At 35.9% G+C, this 17,786-nt stretch overlaps 1 protein-coding gene and 1 long non-coding RNA gene across 3 annotated transcripts in view; one reads left to right on the forward strand and one right to left on the reverse strand.

The window, feature by feature from the left end:
- xpr1a (xenotropic and polytropic retrovirus receptor 1a) overlaps nt 1-17,786 on the reverse strand; it is a 76,369-nt gene that overhangs the window by 54,364 nt on the left and 4,219 nt on the right. For both annotated transcript variants that reach the window (XM_082187681.1, XM_082187680.1), the window contains exon 2: nt 15,631-15,682. In XM_082187681.1, the coding sequence (XP_082043807.1) occupies nt 15,631-15,682 (52 nt within the window). The remainder of the gene's footprint in view (nt 1-15,630; nt 15,683-17,786) is intronic.
- On the forward strand, nt 8,818-12,609 carry LOC309512209. Its single transcript, XR_014210923.1, has 2 exons — nt 8,818-9,586; nt 9,619-12,609. It is a non-coding gene; the product is annotated as an uncharacterized lncRNA (long non-coding RNA).

A 17,786-nucleotide genomic window follows, 5' to 3' on the forward strand; every position in this document is an offset into this window, starting at 1 on the left:
AGCCCAGTATAGCAGGTGAAACGTAGAGACCTGCCACCTGCTGCCGGGGGTTTATGAGGAGATATGACTACCCCATGCAGCTCAGGGGTCATAAAAGCTACGCTAAGTGTTGTGTCAATAGCCTGACCAGAGGACATTAATCTTAACCAAAGTGTCTTGGCTACAGTTCAGCGAAGGAAAATACACAACCACAGCCAATAATAAGAGAGAATACACAACTCAAAATGACAGCACACTCAAAAAAGCTGCTAAACAGAAGCATACATACACAACCGGCCACAAGTTTGGAGTTGGTAAGATTTTTGTACGTTTTTGAACGTATCTTATGCTTACCAAGGCTGCATTTATTTGATCATAAATAAAGGAAAAACTGTAATATTGTAATTTTTAAAAAATTTTTATTAGTTGGATATATTTTAAAATGTAATTCATCCTGTGATGCAAAGCTGAATTTTTAGCATCATTACGCCAGTCTTCAGTGTCACATGATCCTTCAGAAATCATTCTAATATTCTGATTTGATGGTCAGGAAAAATGTCTTCTTATTATCAATGTTGAAATCAGTTGTGCTGCCTAATATTTTTTTCGGAAACTGTGATACTTTTTTGTTTCCGGATTCATTGATGAATAGAAGGTTCAAAAGAAGAGCATTTAGCAAAAAAAAATGTACTTTTTTTTTTTTTTAAGAATGCAATAGTCACTTTAGATCAATTTATCGCATCCTTGTAGAATTCTTTTCTTTTACATTTTTAACAAGTAATTATTCAAATGTAAATATCCAAATAAATTCCCAGTTGACCAGGCATTAAACCTTGAACTTTGCAAATATTGGCAAATCTTGCAATTCTTCCTGGGATGCATTTATTGTAGCCTTGGAAACTTTTTTCTCCCAGGGCAATATTAATCACCTGTGCAGCCTGACTCCAGCCAATATGATTGCAGGTTGCAATTTTAGGCTTTCTTGTCTGTCTGAGACTGAGATTGAGATCACCTCATATACCTCGAAACTAACACTGACTTAACATTCAAATTCTTCTCTGATATACCAGTTCGATCATTTGATATCCAAGTTTCCTCAAGTTCTCAGGACTGGTTAGATTCAGCGTGTGACTTCTGAGATGTTTGCATTGCCAGTATCTCGCCTATTGCAAGCTGCAGGCTGTTGATAAGGAGTGAAACCCTGGGCTTTTCTTTGAGGACAGTAATAAAGTGAGTAACGGATACGCTCACACAGGCCTGTCTGAGCTCTTTGTGTGACAGACAGATATGGGAGAATGCTGCCCACAACAATGGATTAACAGGCATGAAATGTCAACTTTAGAAACATAATTATTTGCTTTTTCAAGCAATTTCTTTTTCTCCAGTTCACCTGCAATATTGGGAACTTTTCAGAAATAGGGTGAAAAATACAACCTGATACTAAATGGTTAGGTGCTCTGGGCAATAATCATTCTAATATGATGATTTAGTGCTCAAGAAACATTTCTTATTACTATCAATGTTAAAAACAGTTGTGCTGCTTAATATTTTTGTGGAAACGGTGATACATATTTTTTCCAGGATTTTTTGATGAACAAAGTTCAAAAGAACAGCATTTACTTGAAACAGAAATCTTTTGTAACAATGTAAAAGTTTTTACTGCCACTTTTGATCAATTTAATGTAACCTTTCTGAAAAGAAAAAATTTGTAAACTACATTTCAAATTTTAACAAGCCCTTGTCCAAAGGTAAATACTCATCCCCAGTTGACCGTGCAATAAACCATGAACCTTGCAAACACTGACAAATACATCGATTTTTCCTTGAAAGCATTTAATGGTTCAGCAGGTCAAACTAAATATCATATGACCTCTTGTATTTTATATGAGGTTTGAGGCTTTTTTCCACCAAAAATTGGGACATGTCTCAAGACTGTTTAAAACCCTCTTGTATACTTGTGCATATATCTTTGAGGAAAATCACCATTTTAAGGTGGCCGGGAGAGATATTTAATGCATTTACAACAAGTTTGTTTTCATGCTGTTTATTTAATGTTATATAATAGTTTATAGGCACAAACATACCAAGTTGAAATGCACCCACTTTTCAGATTTTACATGCATTCTGACACAACGTCCAAAAATAAATTTCCTTGCTGAGTTCCACATAAATAAAATGATCTTCCCAGTGATTATCATCCTGTCATATCGCACAGAAATGTTCGGCTCTGGAAGCTCCAGCTGTAGTTTACAAGGGTGAGAAATGACAGATACTCGTTGGCACAAATCCAGTGGTGTCTTGACATCCAATAAAAAGCACTCATTATCCAAAACAACATCCACATAAGGTGGGATGCACGGCACGAGGGATAAAGGAAAGTTGGGCTAGTAAATAAAACTCTGAATTTAACTTTGACAGGTGAGTCAATGTGGCATAAACATGGTAAGTATGAAAACCGCCATCATTAAAAGTCAAGTGCAGTATATTTAAGTAGCAAATCAAAACAATTTAGCATCCAATACAGTATGATAAATGTAGCATTTGGTTACTGTTATTGTGGAGAGGAGAATAATCCTATTAGATGTGAAGCGGATTGCTGTGCTAGAGGAGGAGGCTAATTTTAGCATTCTTAATCAACACGGCTGTTTTTCTAGCTGTCTCTCTCTCTCTCTGGGAACCATGAATCTTCCATGATTCCAGGAAGTCATCTCTAAAAACACTTCTAATGTTTCTATCCTTTAACAACTCACAGGTTCAGGTCCAGCCATTCTTAACCAGACTTTATAGATGACCTGTAAACAACACACGAGCAGAGATACAAAGCTCTTGTCCTGTGTCATTCCTGAGCTTGTTTTGACACAGTACAGAGACATCCTGACTGTCTGGTGTTTGAATCCCTCTGCTAATGCCCTTAAGAGTTCCTCTTCCATCATCCTGACGCAGGGCCCTATATACGGGAATGCTTTGCTTGGCTTGATTTGATTATGAGCAATTTCCATGCTTGATTGAATAATACAACATTGACCTTGGCGGTTTCATTTATTTTTCACAATGACTCCCGTTGTATGGTAAATATAATGCATAATGTAGAATTTCAGACATTGAGCAAACCATTTTCCAAACATTTTCCAAAGAAATGTAAAAACCTGTTCCGTTTTTATCTTGATTACTCTCTCCATATATTTAAAGGATTAGTTCACTTTCAAAAAAAAGTGAAATTTTTTTTTGTTGGTTTTGTTAATCCTCAAAAACCTAATTTCTTTTCGACTGAAGAAAGAAAGACATGGATATCTTGGATGACATCGGGGTGAGTAAATTATCTGCAACATTTTTTTGAAAGTGAACTAATCCTTTAAGCCCTGTGTTTCCTTAATTCCTTTACCCGGTATCGTAAGTGTTAAATATGGTTGTGTTGTGTTTATTGTTTCATCCTGTGATCTCCTGAGTTTTCTGTGTGGATTTAATAAAGACTGTTTTTGTTATACTCCTTTCGTCGTGTGTGTTACTACAGCCATACGTGACTATACACTATGCACATATGAAATGCAAGAAACAATTCATAAACACAGCAAATGAGCCTGTTGAATTACTATCCTTTTTCTGGCAGACTGAAAAGGTCACTTCAGGAATATCCCTGCAAAATACAGTGGCTCTATTAATCATGACAGTATCCAAGGCTAAATTAACATTTCATTTGCATACAGAATGCATATTCATGCGCTTATATTTCTAATTATTTAAAAAGTCATTAAAATGATTTGCTCTCCTGACAAGAGCTTAATTTTCATAAACAGTATGAATGTCATATTAAACCAGACATAAAAAGGTCAGACGTAATGTCACCTGTTACTTGAGGACAGTATGCATTTTTTGACATAACATTTCTGAAATTGAGCAATGCTGACTAAACATTTTAATTAAAAAGAATTACAATATTATTTGGTTTTGTGGTCATGATTTGGTTTGTTTCATTGATTAGGATTTAAATGTTAACACACACACATATATATATATATATATATATAGAATAATAATAATATTTTTATATAATAAACTATTGTAAAATATATTTTGTCTAATTAATAATATTAATATAAATATGCAAATAAACTTGGTTAATCTTTAATTAGACAAACTATTTTTGTTTTAAAGTCACCATGAAATCAAAATTGCCAATTCTAGTTTATGGAATATTGCAGGATTTATTATAACTGATTTATCCATGCACATAATAAATTCATGCATGTTATCTCATAATCTTTAATCAAAATATCTTCCACTCCCTCTTGCAGTGACATCTCTTCTCCTCTCTGATGACGTTTACGAAGGCGGGACAACCTGTCACTCACATGAGACGGAACAATAGCAAACCACAACCATCCAATCAATTCCCGATGGATAAAATCAAGTCCCGCCCTACATTTTTTCTTGTTCGTGAAGTTGTTTCATTTGGATATACTGTACATGTTACAATAGGGAAGAAAAGACTAACTTGCTGACTGAAAAAAGGATTTTATTCAGCATTTCATTTTAAATCATCCATCTAATGAATCTCTTAAATCTAATAAAGACACTGGTAAGCTACAGGCCTGTTAGACTGTAGTAAACACAATGAAGCCTAGTGAATGTTGCTAATAAGTGAATCTGTGGTTCTCCTTCATATCACTGATCCCGCCCCCACTCGTCTCACCATCAGATCTCTCCTTTTATCTACTTCTCCAACTCCCATCTACTTCCACCCTCCGTCTCCATCGTTCCCTCCCCAGGGCTTACGTGGGCCATCTGTACGTAGCGTGAGACACTCTGGTGTTGGATTACAATTAGGTTACAGTGGTAATTGGTGATTATTAATACTCATCTCGAATATATTACCCGCAAGCCGTGGATGCTGAAATATGAATGCATCCTCAGGCGAGAATGTAAATTGTAAATTGTGGATAATCACCGCATTCTTGCTAAAAAAAGAATTACACAGTCACACTCTGAAAGCTTTGCCAGCAGATGTTGAGGTGATCTATCAATACATGCATTTATAAAACATCTGACTTAAGGAGACCAGATAATATTTACTTCAAATAATATACGTAATTAATGCCCAAACAAACAAAACAAACAAACAAAAAAATATATATTTTACATACTGATTTATATACTGCCGCCTAAAACATTTACAGATCAACGTTGTCTAACCAGAGCTATTAATCACAATCATAAAATAATAACGTAATAAAATAAGATAATAAAAAGCTTCAAAACAAATCATGTCATTTACTTATTCTAATGGTTGTGTAGTTTTTTATTTAATTTCCAATCCAATAAAGCTGGGGTTAAAATACTGAGGTGGGCTTGCATTGCACATCTTTACTTTGTGAATAATTCATCATTTAATATAAATCAAGCTGACCGGGAACAATAACCATCAATAATTCATACAGCCATTTCTCCTAGAGTGTCTGGCTTTTCAGAGAGCTCCTATATGATTTATATCAGAAGGAAAACATTTTTTTTTTAAAGATAACACTTTTTATCTGAGTGATTAAATAAAATGATCATTTTAAGTGAAATTATACGGGAAGACTGTTTTTGTGATCTTCATGTCATAGAGATAGTTAATGAGAAGTGCATTGTAGGTGTTCAGGTGTAAAGAAATGAGCTCCAGGACTCTTCCTTCTTTCTCTAATGTCAACCAATGCCTGTCAATGTCAACAGAGTTTCTCCAGTCTGTGCTTTGCTCTAGGCTACAGTACGGCATAAAAGGATCTAAGCCAACATGGGAATATACGCGCACACACACACACACACACGCACGCACACACACACGCACACACACACGCACACGCACACACACACGCACACACACACGCACACACACACGCACACACACGCACACACACACGCACGCACACACACGCACACACACGCACACACACGCACACACACACACGCACAAACCACAACACACTTACCCAGAGGGGCAACAGTCAAATTAAACCCACCTGCTTTGGTTCACAAAGGCAGCAGGATAAATTTAGCCCCTATAAAAAAGTACAATGTTTCCTACACGGCCACTAAATGGGTTTTTGACATCTATATATAAAAAAAGGCAAATAGGCCAAGGTGACTGAATAGTTGCATGAACACGACGACTAACAGGAAACCAGTTATCCTCTGCGAAACACAATCAGATTACAAAAGATTTTTTTTAAATCTACCATTTACCATCAAAATGTAAAAGTATCCTTGTATTTCCGCGGTTGCAGGACGTCCTGTATAGATTTGCTCAATTTTCTCACATTGCTATGGGGGTGCTGGCACCTGTGAACTCCCTGGAGAGAAAGACCATTAGAATATAGATTAAAGATGAATGTGTTGAAGACCTCTCAGCAACACAATCTGTTCTGCTGAGACACACTAGAGACAGATCAACCAATCAAATTTCAGCTATCAAAGTGAAAGTGGAGATGCTGATGGATATAGTCTGTTTTTTTATAGCATAAAGGACAAGGGATGTCCCAGGATGACCTTATAGGGATGGAAACTGTGTGCATATTAAGATTATTTGTTCAAATTAAACCACAATGGATGATTAATATCAAATGCAAAGTTCACAAATGAACAACTGTTCAACGGTTCAAAAGTATTCATTTTATGGAAATAATTTGATTAAAAAAAAAAATCTTTCAAATAAATCATGTTCTTTATTCTTCAAAGAATCCTAAAAATAAATGTATTAATGTTTCAACAGAAATATTAAGAAGCACAACTGTTTTCAAAATATATTGATAATAATCAGAAATGTTTCTTAAACGTCAAATCAGCATATTAGAATAAATTCTGAAGGATCATGTGACACTGAAGACTGGAAAAATGATGCTGAAAATTCATCTTTGACATCACAGGAATAAATTACATTTTAATATATATATATATATATATATATATATAACAAAATCAGTTATTTTAAATTGTAATAATATTTCACAATATTACTGTTTGTACGTTTTTGTTTTTGTTAAATAAACGCAGCCTTGGTGAGCATAACAGACTTCTTTCAAAAACAGCAAACAAATAATCTTACCAAGGCCAAACTTTTGAATTGTAGTGTAACCAGAGATCACAGCGAATAAAGGCCCGTTCACACCAAGCACGATAACTATAAAGATAACGATAAAGATTACTATATATGCGTCCACACCAACGACCGATAACGGTCTTTTTATTCTAAGCACGCGCGCGCCCGCGCTTCTCTGCAATGTCATCTACCATTTTAAATGCGCGAGACCTTTAAATTAGAATGGATTCTGATTGGCTGTCAGTGTTTTATCGTTGGACAGCAGGAAAAAAAATCGTTCTGAAAGTGATCCCAACGATATCGTTCCTCATATCTTTATCGTTATAGTTGTGGTGTGAACTCTGTTATTCTTTAATATGGAGAACGATTTTTAGAATTATATCTTTATCGTTATCTTTATAGTTATCGTGCTTGGTGTGAACGGGCCTTAAGGCACCAAAACAAGAGGAAAATGTGCTTTTGTATGCGTAGCAGAGATTTGAAATACCTGAGCATATGGCATCACGGCTGCCTCCTATAGTTTTCTTTAGACCTCCTCCCTTAGATACAGCACCAGCATATGTGCGTGTGCATATAAACGAGAGGGAATGTGTGCAACAAAACAAACATTACAGAGCAGATTATGTCTCGATTTTCATATGACATCAAGAGAAAACGGGGAAAAAAATTGTTTCAAGTTTGTTTTAAAGAACTAAGGTGTCTATTCCATGGCTCATTTAAGTGAAGCCATGAATAAAAATCTAAAAGACAAATGTTTGATGATATAAGTGACGTTTCTATCCCTTGTGTTTCAGATGCTGCTGCACTGAACCCCTAGTTTCTATGCTATTCATCAAGCGATGTCTTAAAAACCATTACATAAGGATAAGTATGTGCTAACTCTTTTAATAACATATCTTTCCATTTATCTTTATGGCAAACATTCTGCGGCTTCTGGTTATTGAAACTGCAAGTCATAGATGCATCCATCAAATGCGGTCTTAGATGTTTAAAAGCTTAAGTGCACATTGTCAAATAAGACCTTGACTCCTGCTGCCTCCCATAACCTCCTGTCTTCCCCTCCCCCGTTCTTCATCTACTGCTGACAATCCCCCACACCGTTCGGCCTAGATGTAATTCACAGATGAATAATGGATGGACTTTCATCTCTCCTGGATTTGGGGTTCACTGCTCTAAGCTACTGTATCTGAGGCCGCTGCATTTAACATGAGATGTGGGATTCTCCTACAGTCCGCCTGACTGTATCTCTGTCTGACTGTGTGCTAGTTTAGGCACAGTCCATGTTTCACCTCAGTAGGAGGAAGAGATTTGTGATATCTTAACTCTTCTTTCATAAATACCTGTCCCTCAGCAACCACCATTTCACTTAAATGCATCAAACTTCTCTTTTCAAATGATTTTAGTATAAAAGCTGGCATTTCTTAAAAGACAACATGAAATCAAAATTGATCCTATTTTTTTTTTTATGAAGCAAGTGTCCTTGATTTGATTGTGCAGGGTTTATCAGTGTACATTTCTCTAAATAAAAAAAAATGCTTTAATAAAAAAAAAAACTCTGAAACAACTTTGGAGAGATAGGAAAAAATTGAATTGTTAAATTAAATTAAATAGAGACACAATAAAATAAATAAATAATATAAATACATAAAATAAAGATAAAAAATTAAAAAGATAGGCTACATAAAATAAAATATAGATAAAAATAATAAAATTAAGATAAAAAACAAAACAAAAAAAGAAATAAAGAAAGAATAAAATAAACCGAATCAAATTCTGATAAATAAATGTAAAAAAAAAACAAGTACCACTCTATTTTTTCACTGAATATTCTGAAATTCCCACTGAATTCCTCGGAAATATGTCACATGAAATAAGTTAAATGTGTCGTGAACGCAAGTTTATTTAACAGACAACATTTGAACTCTGCTAACCACTCATGTGTTTTTCCATCTTATAAACATCCTTCCCTATAGCATAAATGTTTTCATACACAGAACAAATTCACTAAACGTAATCCATGTTTATTTATGTCAGAGTTGATGCATTTCTTTCTCCACCAAGAAGGAAGTAAAAACAAACCAGCTAGTGCACAATTATCATAGTGCTCCACATCTGAGTAGCAGTCCATCAATAATGCAGGGTATGGGGGGTCTGGCACCAGGCTGATTCTGCGAAGCTAGAGGAACTCTTGAACTGCCTGGCCTCGTGTCCTTGGGCCAGCACAACCGGGTGAACGGCGCACTCCCAAAGCTCCCCGATCGGAATCTGTGCTAATGAGAGCTTCTGCACCTCCACACGCGTGCCGAATAATAACAACAACAAGACCTCCTACACTTAAAATAGGCCATCACATGTCTATCAACGGCAGGTTAAGACAGGATGGAGGGAGACAAAACTAAAAATACACCTCCGCAACACAAGAGTTGGAAGTAGGAAAATAAGCCACTATTATTTGTGCAACAGCTTTAATTAATTGGCTTACATGAACCTCAACCTAGCATTCAAATGTTTTTAGGAAGGTTGTCCAGATGGTCAGTAAAATAGCTTATTCATACCTGATTAATTAGCAAACAAAGTAGTGAATGAAAGGCAAACGTAGTCAGATCTTTTTTTAATACATATTGAAAAGCATTGTATTCATTGTGGCATTTGTGCATCAAGTGCACCTGAATAATTTAAATGGATACAAAAAAAAAGCCTGAGAACCAGACAATTTAGTCCATCAGAACACGTGTCTGTGAACTGTGTCCAGATTCAAAGTGGAAGTTATAGTATGATGCCGTTCGCTGCTCTTTGATCAGAACGAGCCCCAAACACTAATTACACTGGCTGCTCTCTCAGCAGGCAACAAGCTGTTCACAGCTCTCCATGACAAGAGCCCTGCTCAGCTTTAAATGAGCTGTGTGAGCAGCATATACAACACGCACACACACACACACATATATATACACAACTATATAACAGTTATAATATAACTGTTTTGTTTTTTTGAATAGTTGACGATACAATGACATTTTTTTTATTAATATAAAACATTTTTTCAATGTATCGTCAACTATTCACCATAATTTTTTTTTTTTAAATACAGTGACAACAATAGGATGGTATTTTAGTAGGCTACCTGTATATCTTACTTTTAACTGTATTTTTCCTTAAAGGTACACTAACTTTTTTGTTAAAAATTAACTATTTAAATAATGAGTCAATACATCTTCCAAAACGTATTTTGTCTTACTCTGATTCACTATGTTAAGCCTATTATTACAAGTGTTTATATTTTAGGCCTGAAGGGATGGTTTTCATGGGAAATTGCGTACATGCGTCACTCACCTGTGTGTGTCGCGTCATATCCGTAAATAGAGAAAAGTTGCTCTCTCTTTTTCTTTTTTTAGTTATGAGAAAGAACAATATTCATCTGCACAATCACAAAGAGCCAAAGCACCACCAAAACAATGTTCTTTCATAAAATACATGCAGTTTTCTTTGTTAACCGCCAGAGGGCTAAAAGTTACACAGTGTACCTTTAAGTGCACTATATAATAATAATTAATAATATTAATTTACCAATCTACTTGAAGCATCAAAATCTGCTTTAAAATTGACTAATAACCATCATGACAATACAGGTGGCAATAACAAAAATGAGAAAAAGTCAAATATAATCAAATGTGTCATACAGGAACTTCTGGGAAAATCCTTTGAATTTTTTCACAGTAAATTATATGGGAATTTACAGTTTTTACTTGCAATGTTCAACCACTTATAATTTTTCTGCATAATTTTCTGTAATTTACAGTTAATCAATTAACAGGTTTTTATTTGAGCATTTTCACAGTTTTGTTCAGTGTAAAAAGATCATGATTTAAATGCAGTTGACTCAAATGTATGTGACCCCCAGATACAAGATCCAAGGTCACCCAGTTCCCCTGCTTACTTCTCTATACAGAGCAGGACTCTAGATGGTTTCTTATGTCCCTGTGTTCATTGCAACCAGAAAGATCGTTTCACCTCATCTCTCTCGCTCTATTATTGGAGATGTGCCCGAGCAGCCAGCCAACCAAGAGCTTAACCTATAGAGCAGAAGAAGATGCACACAATTGCCTTTCTGCCGGTATTGATTCAGCATCATTAAACCTTCAAAGGCCGGAGAATTCAATAGGAATGTGTCTGAATCTTTCCATTCAAAGACCGAGGCATAAAAAAAGAGATCTCAGATACTATAGTCCATGAAGAGACATGCGAAACCACTGGATATATTTAAGAATACTCAATGATGAGTATGCAAGGACTTGATTTTATCCATCTGGAACTGACTGGATTGTGAACACTGATTTCTAGGCTACATGAAAAGTGGTTGAAGGGGTTGAAAAATAAAAGGGCCATGTGATGTCAACTAAAAAGGAAAATATTGACATAAAAATAAAAAAAAGAGAGAGAGAATGGACTGTTGATGGTCATGTGCCTCTTCCTGTCTGTGGGCGGTTCTCGTCCAAAATAAACAGCAAAGTGTATACCAGAGAGCCAGTTTCCCACAATTTTGTATTTGCACTGTGGCCATAAACACAAACACTCTCTATATCTTAATATCTAATATCACTCTCTGTATATCTTTAAATGTAGTAATTTCTAGTCGTTTGCTGGCTTTAGCACATAACCGAGCTGACAACAGCACTAGCTTCACAAGCAAATCTCACTCATTGGACTTTATTCATAAAACATGAGCATAATGTTTTTTTGTGTAAATCGTACATAAAACCATTCTGCCATACGTTTCTGAATTCATGAAAGTGTTCATATTTTCAAAATCTTCGTACGAAAATAAGACGCTATTTTTTACCATAAATATATATAATAACAAAATGAATGAGTTAACTAAATGTGTGTTAATTGTGAAAATACATTTGACAAAAATGAACAAAAATGATTGAAAACATCTGTGTAGTACATTTTACATTTTATTGCAGATCTGTTTGTGAATCCTAAAGAAAGTTTTCAGAAAGGTCCATTTACTTGCAAATTACTTTTTTATGAATGTTTTATAAATGAGACCTATAGTTGTGTATTACTGTAGTTATTTTTCTGAATTAATGCTCAATTCGTCTGGCCAAAACAAAAGAAAGCAAGCAAGCAAGCTCTTGTCAATGCGGTCTCGTCTTTAATTAAAACTGCAGCGCTCAGACAAAAGGCCCGCAGTGCAGGTTAAATATTACAAATCCATAAAAGTCTTGGAAGAAGCACACACAGGCCATTTAAACGCACTAACCCCAATTACATTTAAACTGATGAGTTTTAAACTGGCAAGTTAAGCAGAGAGACATGACCAATGTTATGAATCGCTCACTGGTGGGAGTCAGATGACCTTTAGGTAACCATGGGCAAACCATTACTATTACAAAAGTATAGTGTCTTGGCAAAACCCTCTGGCTCAAATTCATATTTACACATGCTAATGAGCTTTGTTTGCCACAAATGTGCCATTTACTCCACTCACAAGTGATATGTTAGCATGTTGTTCAGCTAATGACCCAAAACTTAAATCAACATAAAATATTGTAAAATAGTTTTATTTTCATTTTTAATCAGACCGAATAACTTTTATCAATGCCCCATTGGTATAGATTCTGTATATCACTGAACTTGGATTCCTTTCTTTATGCTTCCATTAAAAGCGTCTTAAAATGGAAGGCAGCACACTAGGTTTTGGTACACTAAGGGCCGGTTCACACCGAACTTGTTTTTGCTAGAGACATGTTTTTAAAAGTTTAACTTTTTAACTTGAGTGCCACATTTTTTGAAAGCCGTGTCATGTGCTGCATTAGACATGAGGGGCGAGAGTGATGGTTAAAGACGTCCGTCTAGCGCGTTTACATTGAAAAAGTAGCACAGTGGGATGGAAAAAAGCATTCTGTGTGATTGGTCCCTAAGTTTGTCACAAATAAAGGGGTCTTGCATAAGGGTCCACAGCAAGTTTACAGTGATCTATCATCCTCTGTCTTTCAAAGCAATTATAAAAACACTCACGTACATCAGCCCAATTTCCCTGCTCAAACGCTTTAGCATACTGAGTCGATCTGTGTTCCTGACACTCTGAACTGCCCCTCTCTCAATATTGAGCCTTCAATATAACTCTATCAAATCAAGCCAGAGAGAAAAAGAAAGAGGGCCGTAATAACCCAATAAATTGCCTCCCTGGGGCATCAGTGTGTTCACAGAATATCAAAACTCCTCTTTCTTACACTCTGCAGAATGTGAAGGAAAAAAGCTTCCTCGTAAATCTAGCAGCGGTAATTAGTGTTCCGGGGGAGGTTTATTTAATAAAATCATCACTTGATCTCAACAGACTTTGACATTGCAAACCTGTATGTGAAAAACCACTGCGTTGAGCCTCACAAATCACGTTAAGAGTTTTGATAGACATGAAACTTAATATAAAAGCCACATGACAGGTGCTTCAATAAGTCTGTCTATTTTTCAGCTCTATTTTCCTCTCTTTCATTCTCCATCAATGCACTTTCCCTACAGAGGGATATCAAAGCGGTTTAAAAAAGGAAAAGAAGAGACCGCACCACAGCTGTGGCGATACTGGAAACTGTGTGAGGCTTTGGATGAATGCTGGGAAAGCGAGGAAGCCATTGATCTTTATGGATTAGTTCTGATATGCTGGGTTTAGACACAGGCATTACAATACCATATGCTGGCCACATTACCATTATGATTTGAATTAGCTTAATCCTGTGCTTGCATGACATGACAACTGTTATTCAGTTGATCTCCCACTTGAATTTAAAAGGTAAAAAGTATTCAAGGTATGTGTTCTGGTTCTTAGATATTACTTAAAGGGATAGTTCACCCAAAAAAGAAAATTCTGTCTTCATTTACTCACCCTCAAGTTATTCCAAACCTACGGAGCCCCTAAAGGGACATGGAGAAGGAATAAAATATGAGATGGATGAGAAGTGTTTCCTTGCAAAAACTTTTGCAATCTGCCGAGAAACTTTGGGTTCATGCGCAAAGAGCTCAAAAGGTTTAGAGAGTGAACGCAAAGTTTCTTGGGGGAACGCAAAACATATGCGAGAGAACGCATTGGCTTATTATTTTTCCTCCAATTTCATTTTTTCCCCCACCACCACCATGTCCCTTTAGAGGCTCCGTACAAACCTGTATGAGTTTCTTTCTTCTGCTGAACACAAAAGAAGATATTTTGAAAAATGTTGGTAACCAAACAGTTCATGTGCCCCATTGCCTTCCATAGTTTGGGAAAAAAAGTTATTATGAGTGTTTTTAAATATTAAATGTGAATTTAGAAAATAGAAAATAGGCCATAAGCATGCACAATTCTATATCGAATATAGATCAAATGTATCAATGCAATATCAATAAATTAAAAACAAAATAAAATTTGTAATATTAGTCTATAACCATTCTGGCCACAAAAAAAAAAGAAAAAAAAAAAGAAATTATATATATATATATACTAATAATACTTCATGTGTTTGTTTTGAGTAAATCACGTTCACATGCAACCTGTGTATTAAAGTAATGTAAACCAGGGTGATTATATGCAAGAAAGAGAATTTTGTATGCTAGTAAGCAAAGCCCAGTTAAAATGCAGCTCAGGCTTTCCCTCTTTTCCACCCAAAACGTTTTTAACACAATAAATCTGTTATCCTGACGAACAGACATGCCAACTTTTCTTTCATTTCCCACCTCAACGGAACCCTGAATTCCAAAAACAAGGTCAAAGTGGCCACACACACACACACACACACACACACACACACACACACACACACACACACAGAGTCTGACAGAGACATTCAGAAGCACTGACTGGAAAGAACATCTCTTCTTTAGTTTGAAAGGACCTTACACACACAAACACACACCATCTCCTGAGGGCTGTTATAGTTTTTAGTTCCCTGAAAGATGGATGCTAAACTGTGTGGACCTTTTACAGGTGTCTGGCACTGTTATTAATGGCTTGCTCAGTCTTGTTTCTGGCAAAATATACTGTCCTATTGCTCATGACCCAGTTAACTGACTCATAGGACACTTTAGACTAAAATTCACATCATATCATTTCATAGCACACAAAGCCTGTTGTGTCATGCTTTGCCATGTAATAACACCACATGAAATCAAGTCATAAAAACAGTGAAACTGATACTCTGGCTAGAGGAGCGGATTCATAAAATACTTCAAAGATCACCAGTAACGCCTCTATCCAAACATTCACCTTGACATATACGCATACGCTAAATAGGAGGCAAAAATATTAATTTAAAAGTACTAAAACAACATCCTCACTTTAAGACTAAATGACCTGAAACCCAAGAACTTTGTTTACTACTTTGCGACAGTGCTTTAGATAAACCATTTCCCCGCCACACCCCGTCACCCTCACGCCCTCATGTATTAATTATAGCTATGCCGAGCTGCCCCACTGTCTTGCAAAAGATGTGGCAGTGCTGCTGAAATTTCCTCTATTTATAGTAAGGAGTTCGTTCTAGGGTGGTGGGGACGAGTACGGGATGGAAAAAGAGTTTGGTCGTTACATGTTCAGAAGGGATTTTCCTTACCTTCTATGGATGGGGCCTGGTCCTGGGCCGCATACAGCATCTCCTTGAAAGCCTGCGTCAGAAAAATAGATACGATAATGATGAGATCACAGTCTTGTGGTACAGGTCAGTGGGGCAATGATGTACAGTACTCTTACACACTCCATTAAAGCAGCTTGTTATGGCAAAGACGGTTCACTTGGCTGGATATGTAAGCTAATTGAGGTTACTTCAAATGTTGACCTAATATGCTATAAGGCCGTCTAGCATGCTTTTGTTACTTTAAACATGAATATTAAACTCTTTGTGTGAAATGTCTTTCAGTTCTCTGGGAATACGGTTACCTACTTCTGTTAGCATGTCATTAACCTTGAAGATAATGAAAATCGCTGGACAATTATGCATGATCTGTATGATTTTTCAGAAAACATGCAACTCTGTCCCAATGGTAGATTCCCAAAGATGATAGATTCACCTTTTAGGGGTGCCTCAGTAATTTGAATGCATTTCATTTCATGTCAGTAAGATTATTCTCAGTCATGTGTGCGGTTTCATTCAAGATGGGAGATAATGCAGCATTATGAAAAAAGTATAAAGCATCTTAAAGGTGAAATGTACATTTAAAAACATGCTAGAATGTTTTTTCTTAATGCAAAATGTGCAGTTATTGCAAAGTTAGGGGCAATTAAATTTTTACCTGAATTATTTCCACATTCATTCATTAATTGGAATACTACATAAAGGTAAAAGGTACCCAAGCTATTTCAACATATCAAATGGGTCCTTCTATGTAAAATCAATCACATTTTGGAAACTTCCCCAGCTGAAGAAAGACACACATTCTTCAAGTGATGAAAGCCATTGGTGACTGTTCAAAAATGGGAAAAGCACTTCTTTTTTTGCCCCAAGTTTACATGCCTGTAACTCAATTAAGATATCTTAATATTCTTTTATATTTTGGTTTTTAACAAACATTTCTTTTGGTATCTTAATTTTAAATGCCCTATATGGTTCAATCCCAGAGTTATGGAGATCTTTATGCGGCTTCATAAGTAAATTGTGCACATTTTCAGTGGTAAAAAACCAAATGTGGTTCACTTTGCACACAGCTGATACTTAAAGGGGAATGTCTCAACAACAAATAATGTTGAAACTAGAAATGTATCTTGTTTTCCTCTATCAAAACAATTGCATACAACATGCCTCTCTCTTTTTTTTCTTTTTTGTTACTAAAGTAAACAGATTTTAGTAATGGATCTACCCATCTCTGTGTAAAAATAAAATAATGATGCTGCCATGTTTCTAATGTCATTTTGACTCGGAAAAATACATTTATGACATTTCATATTTTGGATTTCTTGGATTTATGTATTTCTTTCACCACAAAAAAAAAAAGGATCAAAATAAAAAAATTAAATAAAAACTCTGGTTGAGTTGATATGGAATGACCCAAATAATATTTTTTACATGATTAAAACAAGGTAATTTAGCCAATCAAGCTAATTTTCTTTACCTGACAAAATATATTTTACAATGGAGGATTACAGACACACTTCTCTAAATAAATAAACAAATAAAAAGATCTATCGGATGTAGCCCACAAAAACATTTATCAGCGCTCAGGGGGCGAAACATTATCTGGTGATTTTCTACACAAGCTCATGTCAGTGCGGGGAACTGCTCAGTCAATATATAGCATAAATTGAAATGCATATCTTGACACAATAAAAGACGAATCGCAATCAAGAACATTTATTTGCTAAGCAGAAGACATCCCCAGATCAAGCTGAACGCTAACCAAGACAATTAGGGCTGTATGGATGCTATGAAGACTTCTTTTCACTATAAACAAATCTCACACTCAAGGTCAAAGCCTGGCCAGTGTGTCCGCCAATGAAATTAGAGAATCGCTGCATTGCCATGGCAATAATGATGATGACACAAAGGCTAGACGTGCTCTCTGGAGTATTCAAGTTATACAACCAATAACTGAAACCAGGATACATGCACACTATACATCTGCTCTTCCTTCAGAAATATGTGTGCATGCGTCTGTGTGAGATTTGGCCAGATCTTTGCGTCCAGCGAGCCTGACAGCAGATGTCATCCCAGTGGGAGAGGGAGCACAAGTCACTGTGTGTATATGTGTCTGTGTGTGTAAGTGTGTGTCAGTGCAT

This window comes from Leuciscus leuciscus, assembly GCF_965113295.1.
Source record: "Leuciscus leuciscus genome assembly, chromosome: 13".
Lineage (NCBI taxonomy): Eukaryota > Metazoa > Chordata > Actinopteri > Cypriniformes > Leuciscidae > Leuciscus > Leuciscus leuciscus.